At 39.4% G+C, this 22,820-nt stretch overlaps 2 protein-coding genes across 4 annotated transcripts in view; one reads left to right on the top strand and one right to left on the bottom strand.

Annotated features, from left to right (window-relative positions):
- Nucleotides 1-10,842, bottom strand: part of LOC143301918 (protein Spindly-like) — a 32,844-nt gene extending 22,002 nt beyond the window's left edge. The window contains exons 1-4 of the mRNA XM_076616362.1: nt 10,798-10,842; nt 7,515-7,732; nt 6,048-6,209; nt 788-982 (exon numbers count right to left, since the gene is read on the bottom strand). Coding sequence (XP_076472477.1) covers nt 788-982; nt 6,048-6,209; nt 7,515-7,703 — 546 coding nt within the window. The 5' untranslated portion in view covers nt 7,704-7,732; nt 10,798-10,842. The remainder of the gene's footprint in view (nt 1-787; nt 983-6,047; nt 6,210-7,514; nt 7,733-10,797) is intronic.
- Nucleotides 10,843-11,246: 404 nt separating this feature from the next.
- The window catches only part of LOC143301877 (uncharacterized), a 95,658-nt gene continuing 84,084 nt past the window's right edge, over nt 11,247-22,820 (top strand). For all 3 annotated transcript variants that reach the window (XR_013057858.1, XM_076616295.1, XM_076616297.1), the window contains exon 1: nt 11,247-11,379. Coding sequence is in view for 2 of the 3 variants with exons in the window: in XM_076616295.1 (XP_076472410.1) it covers nt 11,333-11,379 (47 nt within the window). In the remaining variant the exon portion in view is untranslated. The remainder of the gene's footprint in view (nt 11,380-22,820) is intronic.

Below are 22,820 nucleotides of genomic sequence, written 5' to 3'. Positions count from 1 at the left end.
TGGTTGTTGGTTGCACAATTCTATTTATCACACTGGATTTGTTCAAGAGACAGGGCATTGACTGCTTTGGGGAAAAAGCTATTGGCGAAGCGATTGGTTTTCGTCCTTATACTTCTGTACCGTCGCCCAGAGGGAAGCATCTTAAAAACACCAAAAGCTGGATGTGATTCGTCCTGGCTGATTGATTTTGCTTTTTTGAGTAGCAGCTTATAACATATGTCTTCTAGAGAAGGTAGATCAGCCCCGTGATCTTGGTGGCAGTTTTTACGACCAAACTTGGGCTAATCTGCTATGATTAAGTTGATTGGTCCATTCAATGCTGTTTCAATGTAAACACACAAGCCGTTAGCTGAGCACCATCACATGAGACCAAGGTTAGCAGTGATTGCCCTGGCCTCGTGATCAATAGGTCTAGAGTGTCTGGGTAATGTTACGACAGGAAAGCATGTGATCATGCTATGCAGTCGAAAATTAACTCATCAGAACAATTTTGATGTTGGTGTAACATCGGAACAAACTGTGATCAAGCGTAACGAGATGTGGCGAAGTCGTAACAGTTGGTATCTCTGTAAACCTCACATTACAGTAATCACAATCAATGCACAGGCAATAATCACTGTCCCTTGATGGACACAACCTTTCTTCAAATTTAAAAAAAAAAAAAAAAAAAAAAAAAAAAAAAAAAAAAAAGCCCCAGTCTGCCCCTCATTTGTAGATGCTAACCTACCCCACTTCCCCCCACCCCCGAACCCTCCCACCACCCCCTCCCTCATCTCCCCGAACGGACCAGATCCATCCTGAGGTTGGTGAGGTCCTCCATGAGCGTGGCCATCTCCTCCGAGGTGGTGAAGGAGGTGGATGTAGACAGGACCTGGGTTCGATCCAGGTGTGTCTGGAGCAATGCCTCCAGGTCTGACACCTGTCCTCTCAGGTCCTGTTCCATGCTGTGCAGGTGATCTATCTGCTGTTGGAGGCTGTCCACCTGTACATCATCACAGGTAAAATAAATGACAGGTGATCCACCTCCTGCTGAAGGCTGTCCACCTGTACATCGTCACAGGTAAAATAAATGACAGGTGATCCACCTCCTGTTGAAGGCTGTCCACCTGTACATCGTCACAGGTAAAATAAATGACAGGTGATCCACCTCCTGCTGAAGGCTGTCCACCTGTACATCGTCACAGATAAAATAAATGACAGGTGATCCACATCCTGTTGAAGGCTGTCCACCTGTACATCGTCACAGGTAAAATAAATGACAGGTGATCCACCTCCTGTTGAAGGCTGTCCACCTGTACATCATCACAGGTAAAATAAATGACAGGTGATCCACCTCCTGTTGAAGGCTGTCCACCTGTACATCATCACAGTTAAAATAAATGACAGGTGATCCACCTTCTGTTGAAGGCTGTCCACCTGTACATCGTCACAGGTAAAATAAATGACAGGTGATCCACCTTCTGTTGAAGGCTGTCCACCTGTACATCGTCACAGGTAAAATAAATGACAGGTGATCCACCTTCTGTTGAAGGCTGTCCACCTGTACATCGTCACAGGTAAAATAAATGACAGGTGATCCACCTCCTGTTGAAGGCTGTCCACCTGTACATCACAGATAAAATAAATGACAGGTGATCCACCTTCTGTTGAAGGCTGCCCACCTGTACATCGTCACAGGTAAAATAAATGACAGGTGATCCACCTCCTGTTGAAGGCTGTCACCTGTACATCGTCACAGATAAAATAAATGACAGGTGATCCACCTCCTGTTGAAGGCTGTCCACCTGTACATCATCACAGATAAAATAAATGACAGGTGATCCACCTCCTGTTGAAGGCTGTCACCTGTACATCATCACAGATAAAATAAATGACAGGTGATCCACCTCCTGTTGAAGGCTGTCAGCTGTACATCGTCACAGATAAAATAAATGACAGGTGATCCACCTCTTGTTGAAGGCTGTCCACCTGTACATCATCACAGATAAAATAAATGACAGGTGATCCACCTCTTGTTGAAGGCTGTCCACCTGTACATCATCACAGGTAAAATAAATGACAGGTGATCCACCTCCTGTTGAAGGCTGTCCACCTGTACATCATCACAGGTAAAATAAATGACAGGTGATCCACCTCTTGTTGAAGGCTGTCCACCTGTACATCATCACAGATAAAATAAATGACAGGTGATCCACATCCTGTTGAAGGCTGTCCACCTGTACATCATCACAGATAAAATAAATGACAGGTGATCCACATCCTGTTGAAGGCTGTCCACCTGTACATCATCACAGATAAAATAAATGACAGGTGATCCACCTCCTGTTGAAGGCTGTCCACCTGTACATCATCACAGGTAAAATAAATGACAGGTGATCCACCTCCTGTTGAAGGCTGTCCACCTGTACATCATCACAGGTAAAATAAATGACAGGTGATCCACATCCTGTTGAAGGCTGTCCACCTGTACATCGTCACAGGTAAAATAAATGACAGGTGATCCACCTCTTGTTGAAGGCTGTCCACCTGTACATCATCAAGGTTAAAATAAATGACAGGTGATCCACCTCCTGTTGAAGGCTGTCCACCTGTACATCATCACAGATAAAATAAATGACAGGTGATCCACATCCTGTTGAAGGCTGTCCACCTGTACATCGTCACAGATAAAATAAATGACAGGTGATCCACCTCTTGTTGAAGGCTGTCCACCTGTACATCATCACAGGTAAAATAAATGACAGGTGATCCACCTCTTGTTGAAGGCTGTCCACCTGTACATCATCAAGGTTAAAATAAATGACAGGTGATCCACCTCTTGTTGAAGGCTGTCCACCTGTACATCATCACAGGTAAAATAAATGACAGGTGATCCACCTCTTGTTGAAGGCTGTCCACCTGTACATCATCACAGGTAAAATAAATGACAGGTGATCCACATCCTGTTGAAGGCTGTCCACCTGTACATCATCACAGATAAAATAAATGACAGGTGATCCACCTCCTGCTGAAGGCTGTCCACCTGTACATCATCAAGGTTAAAATAAATGACAGGTGACCCACCTCCTGTTGAAGGCTGTCACCTGTACATCATCACAGATAAAATAAATGACAGGTGATCCACCTCCTGCTGAAGGCTGTCCACCTGTACATCATCACAGGTAAAATAAATGACAGGTGATCCACCTCTTGTTGAAGGCTGTCCACCTGTACATCATCAAGGTTAAAATAAATGACAGGTGATCCACCTCCTGTTGAAGGCTGTCACCTGTACATCATCACAGATAAAATAAATGACAGGTGATCCACCTCCTGCTGAAGGCTGTCCACCTGTACATCATCACAGGTAAAATAAATGACAGGTGATCCACCTCTTGTTGAAGGCTGTCCACCTGTACATCATCAAGGTTAAAATAAATGACAGGTGATCCACCTCCTGTTGAAGGCTGTCACCTGTACATCATCACAGATAAAATAAATGACAGGTGATCCACCTCCTGCTGAAGGCTGTCCACCTGTACATCATCACAGGTAAAATAAATGACAGGTGATCCACCTCTTGTTGAAGGCTGTCCACCTGTACATCATCAAGGTTAAAATAAATGACAGGTGATCCACCTCTTGTTGAAGGCTGTCCACCTGTACATCATCACAGGTAAAATAAATGACAGGTGATCCACATCCTGTTGAAGGCTGTCCACCTGTACATCATCAAGGTTAAAATAAATGACAGGTGATCCACCTCCTGTTGAAGGCTGTCCACCTGTACATCATCACAGATAAAATAAATGACAGGTGATCCACCTCCTGTTGAAGGCTGTCCACCTGTACATCATCACAGGTAAGGGGTGTGGGTGGGTGGGTAAGCGCTAGGTATATACAGTCAGTCTGAGTATGTGTGTGTGTGCGCGCGTGTGCACACGCGTTCATTTATGCGTGCAAATGTGTGTATGTGTGTGTGTGCACCTGGTCATGTGTATGGTACTGTCTTTATATTCAACAATGTGTTAGCTTGTGTTCATGTGCATGTGCAGAAATGTGTGTGTGGTATTTCTTTATATTCAACAATGTGTTAGCTTGTGTTTATATGCATGTGCAGAAACGTGTGCTTTTGTCAATCTATGTACTTGGCAGTCATGTTCATTGCAAATGATTGTGTGTGTGTGTGTGTGTGTGTGTGTGTGTGTGTGTGTGTGTGTGTGTGTGTGTGTGGTAATAACTGAATTTTAGAATAAAACAAATGCCACCAAGACAAACAAAAGAAAAAACACCAGGTAAAATTTCTATTATAAAGCAAAATGAAATACCCATCTGGCTGCAAGTATTGTGCACATTACTTTTCATTATTATTTAATTATAAATCTTATCATTAAAAAAGACAGACCCCACAACCGACTTGCTTCTTGTGTGTGTCTACCTCCTGTTTCTTCTTCTCTTAGTGGCTGCCAGCGTTGTGCAAGCCTATTACTGTTGTTTTTTTCATTTTCATTCAAATAAAATGAGGGACCCCAAAATGGACTTGCTTCTTGTGCACAGCTATCCAGTTTCTTCTCGTCCTCCATCTGGCTGCAAACGTTGTGCAAGCCTATTACTCTTATCATTTCTAATTAAAAAACAACAATTTATCATTTCTATTTAAAAAGAAAGAAGAAGAAGAAAAAAGACACAGACCCCACACCTGACTTGCTTCTTGTGTGTCACTACTTCGTGTTTCCTCTTCTTATCCCAGTGGCTGTCCAAGCCTATTACTATTAATAATTTTTAAATTAATTTTTCATTTTTATTTGAATACAAATCCAGTCCCCAAAACTGACTTCCTTCTTGTGCACAGCTATCTTCTATTTCTTCTACTCCCCCATGTGGCTGCGAATGTTGTGCAAGCGTATGACTGTTAATTACTAAATATATATATATATATATATATATATATTTTTTTTTTAAAGACCCCAAACCTGACTTGCTTCTTTTTCAGACGCTCTCTTCGTGCTCCAAGCTCTCAAGAACTCCCGCTGCAAAGAACAGAACCATCTCACTTCAGCCCTTGTTGCCCTGAGTGCCAGAGTGGAGAAAGTGGTGATACAATGGGTACCAGCACACTGTGGCATCAGAGGCAACGAAAAAGCAGACGTTCTGGCAAAAGACGGTGCACAGAAGGAACAGGCCAACAAACTGGTGTCATACGATGAAATCAAGACAATCATCAAGGCACAGCAAGGAATAAAGTGGCGCCTCCAGCACCTCAAATATAACCCTAAAGACAGATACCATTTGCTGGAACAATGGGAACAGGTCAAGATCTTCCGCCTGAGGACTGGACAACTGCCTGCTCCATCACATGCACACAAAATTTGGTATTGGACACAGTGGAGAGTGCCCTTGTGGTGAGGGACCAATGACAACCGACCACATCCTTCAAGACTGTACGACGCATGCAGCATCCAGGAGGAAGTACTGGCCAACACCGACAGCAGTGGAAGCCAAACTGTACGGCACCCTGGAGGAGCTGCGACAGACGGCAGCCTTCATCAAGGACACTGGGCTGCTAATCTAACGGGAGGTGAACGAGGAAGAAGAAGAACTTGCTTCTTTTGCACAGCTATATCCAAATTCTTCTCCGCCTCCATCTGGCTGTGAACGTTGTGCAAGAGCATTACCGTTGATTATTATTTTCATTAAATCTTGCACCACCAAGTTTCTGTGTGAAAAACACTCCCCAGCACCAAGTATTTCAGAAATGATTCTCTCAGTCACAGGTTTTGGTTCATGTCAAAACAACACAATGGACTTGTTCACTTCAAACTGGGACAAGTGGCATGGCTTTGTCATTGTTCTAATGGTGGGAAACTGGATGCAGCTGTCCAGCTTTGTCACAATGTGAAAAACAGTCTTATCAACATGACACCTCAATGTTGATAAAAGTCACCAACGGCAGTGCCAGTGCATGGTCTTATCAACCAAAGTCGCCTGTGGCAGTGAGAGTTGAAAAAAAAAAAAAAAAAAAAAAAAAAGAAAGAAAGAAAGAAAAATGATGGGCCCCCACAACTGACTTGCTTCTTGTGAGCAGCAATCTCCTGGTTCTTCTCCTCCACAAGGCTTTGAGCATTGTTCAGCTCCGAGCGCAGATTGGTGATCTCCTCCTGCTGCCATTTCTCTGTGCACCCCATCACCTCCAGCCGTGAGTGCAGGGTACTTAACTCCTGCTGCTTCTCCTGACCACACGCAGAAAACACCATTGAAATGTAGCTCTTCAACAGCATCATTTTATTTGTTTATTGAACCCCCCCCCCCACCCCCCCAAAAAAAGCAACAAACAAACAAAAAAAAAACATAATAAAAAATCTATATCTGTATAAACAAAATTTGCTTTAGTAGATTTTTAACAATATTTTTCTTTAGAAAATTTTAGACAAAATAATAACAACAAAATGATAAACCTGTCTTTCACCTTTACCCCCCCCCCCTCCCCTTCTCTCTTTTCATGATTTACCACCAAAAAATAATGTTCCTTGAATATGTTCAGAAACAGTGATAATCAAACTAGACGTTATGATGATGCAAGCTGTATAGCTGCTTCTATGAACCAAACTGGCCAAAATACATAGCAAAGACATTCAACACAAGATTCAACACAAGATCTGGTGTTTGTATTTAACTCACTGGCATACCTCACAAGTATTATGCTTTTCAATGTAACCCCTTCTTGTTTTCAGAGTTGTTTTAAGGGACATATTTATTTTGTGTATGACTGTCAATTCTTTGCATGTGTTTGTGTGTACATGTTCATTTAAGTATGAACATTTTGAATATAAATTCAAGCATGCTGATGTTAAAGAACCATTTTTTCTTTTGTGCATGTCTGTAAAAGATTAAAGATTTGCTTAAAAAACAACAACCATCACCACCATAAAAACAACGACAAGAACATTTTGTATATTCAAGCGTGCTGATGTTAAACTTAAAGAACTATTTTTTCTTTTGTACATGCCTGTAAAAGATTTAAGAGTTGCATAAAAAAACCCAACCATATCCCCATTGCCACCACAGAAAGGAAAAAGAAAAAACCAAACAAAACAAACAAACAAAACTACTGTACAAAAAAATTCAACATCCAGTACAAGAACAAGCAATCCAGATTCCCAAAACATCCCCACATGTACGGGCGTTTACCTCCAAGTCCCTGGCATGCTGTATCATCAGGTTCTCAATACTGGTGCAAAGATCTTATCTTATCTCAAAACATCCCCACATGTACAAGCATTTACCTCCAAGTCCCTGGCATGCTGTATCATCAAGCTTATCTCAAAACATCCCCACATGTACAAGCATTTACCTCCAAGTCCCTGGCATGCTGTATCATCAGGATGTTAATACTGGTGCAAAGATCTTATTTTATCCCAAAACATCCCCACACGTACAAGCGTTTACCTCCAAGTCCTTGGCATGCTGTATCATCAGGATGTCAATACTCGTGCAAAGATCTTATCGCAAAACATCCCCAGGTACAAAGCACTTACCTCCAAGTCCTTGGCATGCTGTTTCATCAGGTTGTCGATGCTGGTGCGCAGATCCTTCTTCTCCTCCAGGAGCGCCTTGCCGTACATGGCAGCCTGGGTCAGGTTCTGGTCCCTCTCCTCCAGCTCCACTTTCAGCTGTCGCAGTCTGCTGTGTGCAGTGCCAGGGCTCAGGTCGCCTGTCCACTCCATCCTGTGGCCTTCACCTCACTTCAGGGATGCTGAATGGGAAACAGTAAATCGCATCCTGTTCGGTGGGTTATCGAAACAAGAACATACCCAGCATGCAAACGAAGAATGGCTGCCTACATGGCAGGGTAAATAAACAAAACTGTCATTCATGTAAAATATTGCGTGTGTGTATGTGTGCCTGTGCCTGAAATCTAATTGAATGACACAGGAAATGAATGATGAGAGCCCAATGGTAGCTGTCATTGAGCTCTACCCAGGTGGGCAGCCTGTTGTGCAAATGATCCTGTCTGTGAAGCACTTAGAGCTTGGTCTCCAACTGAGGATAGGCACTATATAAGTATCCATATCATTCATTCAATCATTCAACAGTAAATCACATCATCTGAGGACAGAGGGATACTGGATCAGAACAATAAACTGCATCATTTGAGGACACAGATACTGAATCGGAACAGTAAATTGCATCATATGAGGACAGAGGGATACTGGATCGGAACAGTAAATTACATCACTTGAGGACAGAGGGATAGAATAGAATATGTCTTTATTACCAGGTGTACCGGAGTCACAAGGAATATTGGGGGGGGGGATAGTACATAACAAGATACGAACATAAATCGAAAATCATACACAAACACAGATACAGTAGAAGATCACAGCTGTTTCCCTAACGCACATAAACAGAATCAAACACAAAATAAACAGGAAAGCTATCCCCATGTCGCCATTGGTCGGCGCCATCTTGATACTGGATCGGAACAGTAAATCACATCATTTGAGGACATAACCCCATGATTACATGAAACAATTAAATAAACAAAAAAGAGAGGAAAAAAGTGTCAAGGATTGCTGGAAAAAAAAGAAAGAGGAATGGACTGGGAAGGCAGAAAAGAAAAAAAACAACCCCCCCAAAAAAACCCAACAAAAAACACCCTCAGGAACAGTGAAGGAAGAAAAAGGCAGAAAGAAAGGAAGTAAATCAGTAATACTGAAGGAAAATAAGAAAATTCAAGCAAAGAAGTTCCAAAAGGCAGGGATGCTACTTATACTCTGCGAAAGACCACCAGCCACAACTTTCACCCATAGCCTCTGCATTTCAGAATTCAGGATCGAGTTCTCTCTGGCCCGGTGAAGGGTAATTTGACTGTTATTTTCAACATGAAAACTATTATATAAAACACACAAACACAAGCGTCTCTTACATCAACATGCAAAGAAAGATTTCCCCTCCCCTTCCAGACAGAGACTGCTCAAAGTTCTGACAGGTGCTGAATACCATTCTTCTGAAATGTTAATGCTGCCTTTAGTGTGTGTATAACACTGTGTGTGTGTGTGTGTGTGCGCGCGCGCGCATGCAATCACTACATCAATAAATCTTACATGTGTATCACTGTACGTATGTGCGTTTGTGTATGTGTGCAACCACTGCACCAACTAAATATTTTTTTATGTATGTGTATCGCTGTGTGTGTGTGTGTGTGTGTGTGTGTGTGTGTGTGTGTGTGTGTGTGTGTGTGTTGTGTTGTGTTGTGTTGTGTTGTGTTGTGTTGTGTTGTGGTTGGTGTGTGTGTGTGTGTGTGTGTGTGTGTGTGTGTATGAATGAATTTATATATGTTGGTTGACAACAAGCAGGTAGGAACAGATACAATTATGGTAGGGCATGCACACAGTGGAACACCAACATAACCTTAATGAAGGTACACACTGGTGAATTACCTGAACAATAATATGAGTTAAAAAGTCAACTGTTAAAAAAAAAAAAAAAAAAAATCTGTGTTAAATTTTTAAAGTCCAGTAAAGTTGAAATGTATATATACTGGCATTTGTGGCAACTGATTCAAACCAGTATTTCTGCTACTGTGCTAGTAGGAGCAGCTACACAGCTGACTGGTTTAACTGAAAAACGGACACTGTTTTGACAAAACGTGGCCTTTACCAAAATGCATATACACACACATGATCAATTCGGTTGGGTTACAAGTACAACTCTCCAAAATACAGGATCTACAAAAAGATACTGAAATATTTGTAAAATAGTCAGACACATGGAATCTATATTTTAATGCCAAAAAAAATGTAAAGTACTTCATATTGGGAAATCAAACCCAGAGAAAGAATATATAATGAAAATCGGAGACAAAGAAATAAAAGTATCAAAATGTGATGAGGAAAAAGACTTGGGTGTCACATGTCACAAAAATTTATCATTTGACAAACATATAACAAATAGCATAAACAAAGTGAACAGAATGACTGGAATAATAAAAAGAGCATTTACATTTATTAGATAAGGTTACTTTTTTACGGTTACATAAAACATTAGTTAGACCTATCCTAGAATATGGAAACACTGTATGGTACCCAAAGCAAATAATGCAGTCAAGCCATAGAACAGGCTCAAAGAAGAGCAACAAAGCTGGTCTATAGCATAAAAAAATTATTCATATCAAGAAAGATTAAAGTACTTACAACTACCATCACTTAAAGCAAAAAGAGTAAGAGGGGACTTGATACAGACGTACAAAATAATTAATGGGTTTGACGATGTAAAACAAAGCATGCTTTTTTTGTACCCCAAAGGAAGACACTACAAGAAATAATACAGATAAAATATTTAAACAGTATTCCAGAACAAATCTCAGAAAGTTTACATTTAGTAACAGAGTAAAAATTGTTGGAACAAATTAACAAACAATATCAAACGTGCACCTAGTATAAATACTTTTAAGAACCTCATAGATAAACATGAGTCATTGACAAAAACGAAATACGATTTTGATGGATAAAATGACTGAGCAAGTCAACGACCTGACCAACAATAATAAGGAATAAATCTGAAGGGGCATAAAAAGCCAAAAATGGCTAAGTTGTATATAACAACGCCCCAAATCCTGATCCTGATCCAAATAATAAAGGTCTCGTCCTCTCTCACCAGTAGAGCTTCCGAAACAGTTTTTAAAATGCAGAACAGATTTTACTAGTTATGAGAGTCAAATAGCTATGCTTATTATTTTTCTGTTAAAGTCTTATTCTCTTTTCCCTTATCTTGCTTTAACTGCAAAAGTAGTGTATTCGGTATAAAATTCTTAAGTACCTGCACACTGTTGATCACCTGAAGCCAAGGAAGCCTGACTTGAAGTTGGCGCTCGCAAGGGAGATAATCATATTGCATGATTTTATTAAAATTACATTAAAAATTTGAACAGAGTATGTGTCATTCTTTAAAAACTCAATTTGAACTAAAAATGGTTACTAATGCAAATTCTTTTCAGATCTATTTTTCGTTACTGTTCGTGATATCAACATGTTTTTTGCAAGCCAGCATTTACTTCGTTCCGTCATTTCATTTCGTGGCTGGGTCATATTTTCTTCGAGTGTATTTAGACCAAATAAACTATGAATTAAGAAGCAAAAATTATTTTGACTGAATTGCTCGAAGAATAACTCAATATGCACCAATATATTAGAATATATCGCAATAAAAATGATTTAAACTTCCACAATGACATTTAGATTAACCATATTAACTTCCGGTTGGGCCACAAAAAGTTAAGTTTGTTATTTGGAAGATGCTGCTATCATTATGCCACCATAACTTGTATTTTTTTTAAATATTGACAAACTCAAACATGATGAGCGCCGTACAAGCGATTGAGGATGCAAACAAGGAAATCCAGTAAGTATTTGCCGGTAGGGATTTTACCTGTCTTATGTAGCAACCAGAATTCCAAGACATGTTTTTTTAGTGTCGGGGTCTGATAGAAGTCAGGAGGGATGATGGTTTTGCAACTTCCGTATTCATAATTTGAAAAGTAATATTTTGGGTTCTTATAGATCAAGGTTCATGGCTTTTGTTTGACCTATGGCACTTGCATTTTAATTGTTGTAAGTTTTGTTTTGTTTTTGTAATTATCTCCCCTGCATTGTCCTCGGGCGGCCAAGCTTTATTCAAGCGAGGTCAATTTTAAAAGCCTCAGTGCTTGCACCGGCAGGCTGAATTTGTTGCTCTTAATCGTTTTACCATTTTAGCATGTCTGTATTGTTTTTTGTAAGTGTTTTACGATACGAGACTAAAAGAATATTATTTGTAAGTCGATTGTGTGGATTAAAATTGTTTTTGATCCATGAATGATGAGGTCATGCGAGGTCAGGATGACTTGATTGCAAAATCTGTCATAGGCCATGGTCATGTGTCACGAACTGTCGGTTCCGTTAAACGGTAAAAGCCATATAACTCAGTGATCAAGTTATATACCAGTCTTCTTGACTTATACATTACTCAGTTATTTATATAAATACCAGAATCAAATAACAATGATTATTGTCTCAGCATTAAATTGAAAATGCCCTCTGTGTTTGTCTTCATTAGTTTCCTTAGTCTAAGCCCTGGGGTTGCAGTATACAAGAGAGAAAAATTGCATGGAAATTCCTGTGACAAAATCTTGGAGAGCATTTATTTTTAAAACATATCATTATTATATATATTTTAGATGAAATGGTAAATGATGATAATGTTTTTGAAGTTTTGACATTATACATGCAGACATTACCATCATGCCTCATCTGTCTTTCATCTATATCACTTATCTTTCCACCCATCCATTTCCAGGGGATTTATTTTCCCACATACAATAGATTTTTAGGGACCTTTCTTCTACATGCATCATACAGCACACCTGCAAATGGTTGCTACCTCCACCTCCTTTCACCTCCATGTCATTTGATTGGCCAAAATCCATAACGGGAGAATGATGGAATAATAAAAAGAGGTGTTTTGTCCAGGAAGATAATGTATACAGACTGTATGTTTAGAAGATGTAAGCTAGTGATCATTTGACATACTTGTATCATTTGTATGTATGTATTGATGGGAATTTTGAAAAAACAAAACTGCAGTCAGAAGTTCTTATGAACACTGGAAATGTTTTAAACTTATTAAAGTCATTACGCTTAGCTCCCTTTATATTTGACATTCCACATGCCACAACAGCAGTTTTGATTGTTTCATATATATTGTATCATATATGTTTTTCAAATTAACATTCACTCTTTAAAATTTAATTAATTTGTTTAGGACAAATCCAGACCACAAATGTGGAGTCAGTTGTTTGTATTTTTAGATCACGAACTACTTGCGATTGTTTCTATGCAATAATGGAGCATCTAAAGAATGGGTCAGATTTGAATTTGATAGCTCTTTCATTTTTATTATTAGTTTGTATATTTTTATTTGTATATTTTATGAATCAATTGCAGTTTGGTGGTGAATTCCATTCTCAATTTTTGTGATTAAACAAACAAAAAAAGAAGAGGAAAAGAACTCTGTAAAACTAAAAGATGTTGAATTCCTTGTTAGCAAAAACAAAAAAATGAAGCTAGGAAAGAAAAGACATACACTCTTTAAACTTAGTTTAAGGATTGGTCAAAAGATCTTCAAAAAGAAGTACAAACATTCAACAGTTTTATTTTTGTTTGTTTTAACCTTGATCAGGAATATCAGAAACAGACAAATCTGTGAAGGGTGAAGGTGTGTCAGAACAAGCAAGCAACTCTGTATATTTGTCAGTCAGTTTCATTGGTGCAAATCACCTGTTTTTGGACTGGTTCAGATTTTTGGAAGAGTTGTTGCTCACAGAGGCAGACAGATTGTCTCCACTCTGACCTTGTCCCTTGGGCCAAGGTCACTCAAGGACAAGGTCATTCAAGAACAGAGGAGTATCGAGAATTTTAGATTTTGACAAATAGATCGATCTCTTTAGCCCTCTTTCAAATGACTGGACATTTCTGTGGATACCCCCACCCCTGCAGGTTCACAGAAGAGTGATCATCATGACTCAAAAAGCTGTCAGCTTTTAAGAACCCATGTGTTTGCGTCTGAATGGAAAGTCAGTCCAACAGAGATTATTGCAGCTGTGGTGAAATGCTGTCCCTCAGTAGCATTCATCAATGTGAACTTAATAAAATTTGCCATAAAATTGGCAAGGCATATATATATATATATATAGATATATATATATATAGTTCTCTATATACAATGTGTGTGTGTGTGTGTGTGTGTGTGCATTACTCTATGTACGTGATATATGTGTGGGAGTGTGCATGAGCTTTTACATGTATGTGTTTGCTGTGTCTGTGTAGATGTGAGTTAATTCTCATGTACCTTTGCATTATTAATCTCTTCTTAAGTTCTTATGAAGCACAAAGAGCTATTAAGTACAGTATACTAGAGGAGTGTGTTATAGACATATTTTAAAATTATTAATGTATTTCTGCTTTGAGCATTGATGTCTCCATCTAGATGAACACTATGGTCATTCTCAATGTTTAACTTGAAAATCCTGATGGAATTGAACTTTGAACCCAAGCAAGAGGATCTGTGAAACTATTGTACGCTGATCAGTCAGTTTGATGCAGAACTCAAGAGCTATGCACAAGTATATTTCTGAGATGTCAGATTTTCTGCCCGTCAAGTCAGATTCTATGTTTGTCATTCTCAGGTCTATCCAAGTCACACATACACATGCACGCATGCACACAGGCATGCACTATTCTTTGTATTCAGACTATTTTAAAAGAAAGAAAAAAGGATTTCAAGAAAACAAAGACCAGTCAGAAAAATGAGTTTGGGGAGGGTGTATGTGTGGAGGTGGGGGTCAGAATGGGAGTAGGGGGGAGTTGATGTGGTAATAATGTATCTGCAGCTGCTTTTGAGGAAGAAGAAATGCTAATTTTTACAAGAGACATCACTCAGGGTGCTTTAGGTTCTAGAAAGACATAAAACATCTGTTGTAGGAGATTTACTCCTTCACTGCTACTGATGCTTGTAAGTTGGGAAGTGTGGGGAGTGCGCTCATCAAGCAGCTTTCTAAGTCATGGGACCAACACATGGGTATTGATACTGACCTGAACCAGTCTAGCCCTAAACATAAGACAAGTGAAAATATCATCCCTCAAGTCTACTGATATGAAGGCTCAGCAGAGGTATCAAAATTCTACAACACCCCCCCCCCACACACACCCTCCCCCATGTCTGGTTTTTCATTGACAGTGTTGGAATCTGTGTGGAAGCAACAGACCAGGCAGTGTAGGATATAGGTCTGCCCTGGGGTGGTTCTGTGTGTCCCAGTGTCTGTCCAGACAGTGTAGCCCTCCCAACAAAGGCATGGGGTTTGGTCCAAGGATTGTTTTTGGAAGAAAGAAACTGTTGCATTGTGACAGAGCTGTGTGGACATGTTTTGTGGATGATTTTATATCAATGCCATTTATGAATCCAAACCAAAGGCTTGCCTGGTTATGTATCTTCAATCTTGAGACACACATTGGCATAGAAACTGGGATATAGCTAAGGAGATGTGCCTATCTCCCTCCTCTCCATCTTGTAGATTGTATCTTTAAATTATTTTATTTTGCTGCCTGAAAAATCTTCCATTCAGCTTTGATGGCTGACAAGAAATAGTGCAGCAAACCACACACCAGATTGTCTTTGTTGTACAGTATGGAATTAATTAATTGTTATTAATTGGAAGAGTTTGCAAACAATGAAACATTTGACCATTCTCACAGTTTTTTTAAAGAACGATCCTCACTTTGGCAAATATTGGACCATCATCATAGATCAGGTGTGCCTGGAGTTGTCATCAAGGTACATTTTGTTTAGAATGGCATTCAGGGCATTCAGTGTGAAACTCGAAGAGAAATCAGCATCTAATGAAAAGTTCAATTTCTGCTGTTCAGTTCTTTTTCTTTTTCCTGACCACCGGATGCTTAAGAATCTCAGTGCCGCACGACAGATTGAACAATGCTGGTTTTGTTTTTCCAACATTGTGTCTCCATCTCAATTCTCAGTCTAAGAAAACCCACTTTGTCTGTAACTTAAGATCTGTGTGTCACAGCGACATCATTATTTTGTTAAAAAAAAAAAAAGAATAAAAATAGCAATGAAAAGGGATACCTGATGATAAAGAAAGGCCACTAGAATGGGGTTGTTTTAAAAGAACAGGGAGTGTTGCGTTTCTGAACTGATGGGTTTGTCCATCTGTCTGTTCGCCCCCTTTCTCTCTCGCTCGCACTCTGTCTCCCATGGCATGTGGGCGGTTGAAGTGAAGGGATTAGGCTGCTATCAGAGTGATCCAGTTTTGTGGTGGTTATCAGCGATCGGCCTGCAAATTAACTGGGTCTGTGGGTGACCAGAGCAGTTGGCCAGCAGTGACAAAAGATAGCAGTCAGTAGTACAAAGAATCTTGAACACATATATTTTTTTGTCCACCATCCGTTACCCACGGTAGTTCTGATTTGTAAAACTTGTGTAAGTCTCTGAGCTGTCTGACCGATGAAGGCTACTTTCTTCACATGGTAAGAGCTTTTGTGTGGTGTTCTGAATTAAGACATAAACTGTGTTTATTCATATGTTCTAATGCTGTGTATTTGTGACAGTGGCAGATGTAAAGGTCTTGAAAATCTCTATTTGTCTGGGCTCTCTGTTTCTCTCTGTCTCTGTTTGTCTGTCTCATGTCTCTGTCTGTCTCTCTCTGTACCTCCATTCTTGTTCTCTTGCTTTTAGTCCAATGAAGTTTAATTGAAAAGACCTCTCCTGTCTCTGTGCATGTCTGTCAGTTACTCTGTCTGTCTCTCTGTGCTCTGTGCTATGCTGTGTGTGTGTGTATGTGTGTGTGTGTGTGACTGTGTGAGATTCTGTATTATATATGTTAATTATGCATCACCCCCCAGTACTCTTCCCTGCCTACTTCCTCCACACGTCTGGAACCAAAGTATTAACTGCTGAAGATAAAAAAGCTGGCACTGAGGCAGTGTACTTTTCTTTTTTTCTTTTTTTTTCATACTCGAGTTGGGGTCTGTGTTGGTACTAATCAATTCAGTAGATAGGGCTGGGGGGAGGGGGGATGTAGGGGGTGGGGTGGGGTGGGGGAGAGAGTAATAAATGAACAGATGAATAAGTATAGAGAAGGGTGGTGAAACAGTGGACAGATAGACATAGTTGATAGTATGTCTACATTAACTGAACAATGCTCAATTAACCGTATAAATTTACTGTATAAATGTCAGTTTTCATCCAGAGAAAGACAAGAGAGGGAGAAATGTAGTTTTGTATCTAGACAGATCTTTTACATAGATAATCTTCCAAATTATACTGCCACCAGCAAACACAGAGAGTAAATTATAAATGTATATGTGTTTTCAAATGCATGGTATTCTGTTCTTAAGCAGTTTAGAAATATTTAATAATACACAGTAATGAACAGACACAGCCAACACACACACACACACACACAAAATGTTTGTGTAACATATCTATCTATATATCTATCTGTCTGTCTAATACATAGCAATGCACAGACACAGCTGACATTTAAAAATAAAAAAAAGTTTGCATCACACATCTCTCTCTCTCTGTCTATATATCTTTCTATCTGTCTATCTGTCCATCTATGTGGACTTGTGTTCATTTATACATCATATTTGTACATGAGCTCAAATACACATGCACAGACATTCATTACATTCACACACATTGTCCAACAGACAGGATACAGACACAGAACACATCACAACACACTTAGTTCTAACTCAGCCCACAAGAATCCCTACAACAGTACCCAGGCTACTGACATCGTTGCAGCACCACAGACAGACAGACAGAGAGAGAGAGAGAGAGGCTGAAGCCATTGCTTCGCCACTAATCAAGGTTATTGTGACCGGCAGGCAGGAAGGAGGAGGAGGAGAGAGAGAGAGGGTGGGGTGGGGGGAGAGAAAAAAAATCATGGTTTGGTATTGATCTTTTCAGCAAGATGGGTTGCCTAGCAACTGTGTCAAATTTTTGAAACAGGCTATATCTGGCAAGCTGTGTTAGTGATTAAGAGGAGGGGCGGGAGTGGATGGGAGTGGGGTAGTGATGAAGGTGTGTGTGTGTGGAGGGGGTGGTGGGGTTGGGAGGGAGGGACTGGTTGTGGAGAGGGGAGGGGAGAGGAGTAGTGGTGGTGGTGGTGGTGCTGTTTGATATCTGAGATGAAGAGATTTGATTTTCGCTGCCTTTAAAAAAAATTTTTGGTTTTTTGGTTAATACATTTTTTTTCTTCAGTTTTTCCCCCGTTTTGTGGAGGTGGTGGGTGGGGTGGGGGTAGGGGGTTGTTTTTTTTTAACAGCCCACCTCGTATCTCCCAGCTTGCTTCCTCCCTCCCCTCCTCACCTTCCTGCCTCCTCTTTTTTTTTTCTTTAAAAAAAAAAAAATATTATCATGTTTTTAATAATCTGGCTAGAGATTTGAATGGATGAAATTTTGATATTCTGTATGTGTGTGTGTGTGTGTGTGTGTGTGTGTGTGTGTGTATGTGTATGTGTTTCTCATTCAGTCTGTGTGTGGATCTGTGTCTTTGTCAGACGGTAGCAGTGCTGCCTATATTCACTGTCTACAGTAATGCTATATAACCACTGACACTTTGTGTTTAGAAGTGCTACATTTTCACTGTCAGTTTAGAAATTGTAACTATTGTTCCTTAAATTTTTTCCCCATAAAAAAAAAAATCAACCAACCCTAATAGGGCTGTGTAAATTAACAAATTTATTACATTTTTTGTGTATTTCTTTTTATCACAACAGATTTCTCTGTGTGAAATTCAGGCTGCTCTCCCCAGGGGCAGCGTTTCGCTACATTACAGCGCCACGCATTAAAAAAAAAAATGTCCTGCGTGCAGTTTTGTTTTTCCTATCGAAGAGGATTTTTCTACAGAATTTTGCCAGGAACAGCCCTTTTGTTGCCATGGGTTCTTTTACGTGGGCTAAGTGCATGCTGCACACGGTACCTTGGTTTATCGTCTCATCTGAATGACTAGCATCCAGACCACCACTCAAAAGTCTAGTTGAGGGGGAGAAAATATCGGTGGCTGAGCCACTCCACTCGTTTGTGCATTTGTGTTTAAAATTTCTTGTCAATAGTGTGTGATGTTCAATCTCTCTCTTTCTCTCTCTCTCTCTCTTTCTTTCCCTCTCTCTCTTTCTCTGTGTGTCTTTCTCTCTCCTTGTCTCTGTCTCTCTCCCCCCTCTCTCTTCTGTCCTTATTGTCTGGGGCACTGTGTCCTTTCTTTGTCTGACACCTTCCTTTGCCATACATCCCCTCCCCCTCTCCCCTTCCCTCCCTGTGAGTCTAGCTCCTCTCATTTCATGGCTCTAATCTTCCAGCAGGTCTTTTTTATTTTTTTATTTTTTATAGATCATTTATTATAATCAAATATCATTTTGTAGATGTATAAGTTTTGATCTCCATCGAGCTTGTACTTTTCTCTCTCCAAGCTGAAAAAAAGGATATATTTTTTTAATTTTTAGGTCTGTGTGTCTGTCTAAGTCTCCTTGTATGTCTTTTTTTTTTTCTTTTCTCTGTCTGGTTGTCTTTCTGTAGAGACTGTCAGTCTATCAATGTGTGCATACATGTCTCTCTGTCTGCCTGTCTCCTCTCGGGACCTGTGTAGGTGTGGGTGTGTATCTTTTCCTCCCTCTCCTACAGTTTCTTTCTGTATCTGTCTCTATGTCTGTCTGTGTGTCTGTCTATCTCTTTGAGTTTGTCTGTGTCGCTCCTCCTTTTTCTATATCTGTCTCTACTTTTTTATGTCATTCTCTTTTTCAGTTTCTCTCTCACTTTGCTGCCTCGGTTTGTTCTACAGTTTAATGACTGTTCACTGGGAGTGATATTGGAGTTAAAGGGGAAAGTGTGTGTGTGTGTGCGCGTGTGCGTGCATGCGTGCGTGTGTGTGTGAAGAAATGTAAGCTCAGAACATTAGTTGTTTTTTGGTGTTTGTTTTTAAAACTTATGATTTAATAACTTTAGAAAAAACTGAAAATGTGAACATCATATTTCTCTAATGCTTGCTTTGGGTGTCGCTTTCATATTCTGTTGTTGTTTTATGTCATGCTTGTTTTTGGGTTTTTTTGTTTTTTTGTTTTTCGGTTTTTTTTTTGTTTTTGTTTTTTTTGCTTCTCATTTTCTTAGGTCAAATGCACATAAGGGAAAAATGAAGATTGAAAAAAAGAAGAAGTTATTATTAATTATCATGCAAAATTGGCCTTTGAGAAGATAGAATAAGATACTAATTTAAATAAGTGACCTTGTGAAGAGAAAAAACACAAATATTTATCAGTGTAATTATGTATAATGTTCTCTCATATCTCTGTCTATAGATCTGTCTCTATCTTTTTATACTGATCATTAGACACAGAGCACAGTCACCTGTGTGTCACCCATACCCACCCCATACACACACACAAAAAAAAAGAAAAGAAAAAAAAAGAAAGGAAAATGGTGTAACAGAGGCTAAATTATAGAACTTAATTTACAACAATATTTATCAATGCATGCACAAGTGGATGGACAAACAGATAGAGAGGGATTCATAGAGGGAGGGAGGGATAAGACACAGCTGATCAGATTAATCAGTTAAAAAAAAAAAAGAAAAAAAGAAAGAAAAGAGGGAGGGGGGCAGGGTACGAATCCTAAGTGGGGCCATTACCCTACTGGTTGTCAACTCTGTTGCTTTTGTCAGACCTGACAAGAGTTTTCCCCCCTGTCCTATTCTGATGAAGGTGATTTGTTGTTGTTGTTGTTGTTGTTGATAGATGGAAATAATAGATGTAACAGCCATATTTTCTGTGCACAGTCTGGAGCTAAGGATGATGTCTTTTAGTTTTCCTATCAGTCATCTTCGTGTGTATGTGTGTGTGTGTGTTGTGTGTGTGCGTGTGCGCATGTGTGTGTGTGTGTGTGTGTGTGTGTGTGTGTGCTGAAACCCATATCTCTCTGTGTATGATGTCTTTCCATTTGATTAATTGTTTGAGACTGATCACGGATAATGTGGTGTGGCATGGCATTTAAAACTGAAAGATTTAATCATGCAGATATACATACATGTACGCAGAAAGTGATCAACATTTTTGAGCTGGTTACTTTAAAAGAAAAAAAAAGTTATAGTTTCTGGCACCTGTGTGTATTTTCCCTGAGCCACAAACAGCTGTGGCGGGAATAGAGAACTTACAGCTGGAGCTAAAAGAGTTAATTTACCAGTGGTGCCTTTCCCTCCCTCTCTCCCCACCCCCTCCTTGCCCTCCCTCTCTCTCTTTCTTTATCCCTTCCTCCTTCGCCCCAGTCCTTAACTGTGCTAGTTAGAAGGAACAGCAAAAGATCTGCTGCCTGTATTTTTTTTTTTTCTTTTTTTAAACAACCATATTGATTTTGATTTTGTGAGTGATGGGAAGAGATGAAATGGAGGATGATTGTAGAGAGGGTTTGCACACATCCACACTCACACATAAACACTGCTTATACTCATATACACATACAAAGCTGTGCGCGCACACTTTGTGTCACACACACACACACACACACACACACACACACAGAAGAAGTCCTTTGGAAAGAAGAGTGGGAGCACAGGGAAAGAGGAGGGGCAGTGAAGCCATATTGGTGGTGGATTCAGGAACAGACAGTGACCTTTGTAAATCTCCCCCCTCTTGATTCTGCAGATAAGGAACAAGTTTCAGCTAGATAAGGGCATCAGCTTGCATGGGAACACATTCGTGTGGTTGTGTAGTTCTACAGATCTAACATGTAGCACATAATGAGGTGTGTAGAGAAAAAAGAAAGAGGACCACATGATGAATTGAAAGAAGCTTTGCACATGTATGCCATAGGATGATGCATAAAATAAAAAGATAATGTAATGTAAGATAAAAACAAAGACCATGTGAATGGAAAGAAGCTTTACACGAATATGCTGTAAGATAATGTATAACGTGTAGGACAAAATAAAGACCATGTGATGAATTGAAAGAAGCTTTACACAAGTATGCTGTGAGATAATGCATGGTAAACCCAAAAATAAATGCACCCAGTGTGCTGGTCAAGGCTTAATAACTCATTAACTGAATGCATTCAGTTTGCTCTTGAATACACGACTGCACCATGATTCATTGTGTGTATATGTAACTCTATACTGTATTTGTGGATGAAACAAGAATCATATATGATCCTTGATTCATGTTTGTGCCCTTGCTTGTTAGTACCCTTGATACATATGTACTAATGTAGTGTGCCCCCCCCAACCCCCCCCCCCCTCCCCCCCCCCCCCGCCACCTGCCCCCCAAACAAATTTCCATGTGACCCCAGTACACTTGGTAATAAAGACATATTCTGTTCAGTTATCATCGAAACTGTACTATTCTGTTAAAATGTCTGTATTCATTGCAGCATTGTATGTGTGTGGGTGTTTGTACATTTTATGTGCTGTGGAACTTTATGCAGCAAAGAAATCAGAATCGGTTGTAGAAAAGTTACTTATGCCATGTAAAGTTGCTACTTCTGCCATATAAAGTAGATAACATTTGTAAGGTTTGTCAATTTTTTTGTTCGGTTGCTTTTCAGTGCTATTCATTTTTTTTTTCTTTTTCTTTCTTCTTTCTTTTGTTTTCCCTTTCTGTATTTCTTTTCAAAGTTTTTTTTTAATTTTATTTTTTTTATTTGTTTCTTTCTGAGTCTCTTTTTCTCTCTCTCCCTCCCTCCCTCCTTCTCCCTCTCTCTCTGTTTTCATTTTTGTTCGTTTATTTTTTTCCCCACCATCTTTACTTTTAATTTTCATTCCCTATTTTTTTCTTCTCTTTCTTTCATTCTTGTTTTCTTTCTTTCCATCTTTTTGTTCTCTCCATCCTACTTTCTTTCAGTCATTCATTCATTCGAAATGTCTTCCTTCTTTCTTTCTTTCTGTCATTCATTCATTCAGAATGTCTTCTTTCTTTCTTTCTGTCATTCATTCATTCAGAATGTCTTCTTTCTTTCTTTCTTTCTGTCATTCATTCATTCAGAATGTCTTCTTTCTTTCTTTCTTTCTTTCTGTCATTCATTCATTCATTCATTCAGAATGTCTTCTTTCTTTCTTTCTGTCATTCATTCATTCATTCAGAATGTCTTCTTTCTTTCTTTTTGTTATTCATTCATTCATTCAGAATGTCTTCTTTCTTTCTTTCTGTCATTCATTCAAAGTTTTTTTCTTTACTTACTTTTTTCTGTCATTCATTCATTCAAGGTTTCTTTATTTCCTTCTTTCTTTCTGTCATTCATTC

This window comes from Babylonia areolata, chromosome 28, assembly GCF_041734735.1.
Source record: "Babylonia areolata isolate BAREFJ2019XMU chromosome 28, ASM4173473v1, whole genome shotgun sequence".
NCBI classification, from domain to species: Eukaryota; Metazoa; Mollusca; class Gastropoda; order Neogastropoda; family Buccinidae; genus Babylonia; species Babylonia areolata.
This window is presented reverse-complemented; position numbering and strand designations above follow the sequence as displayed.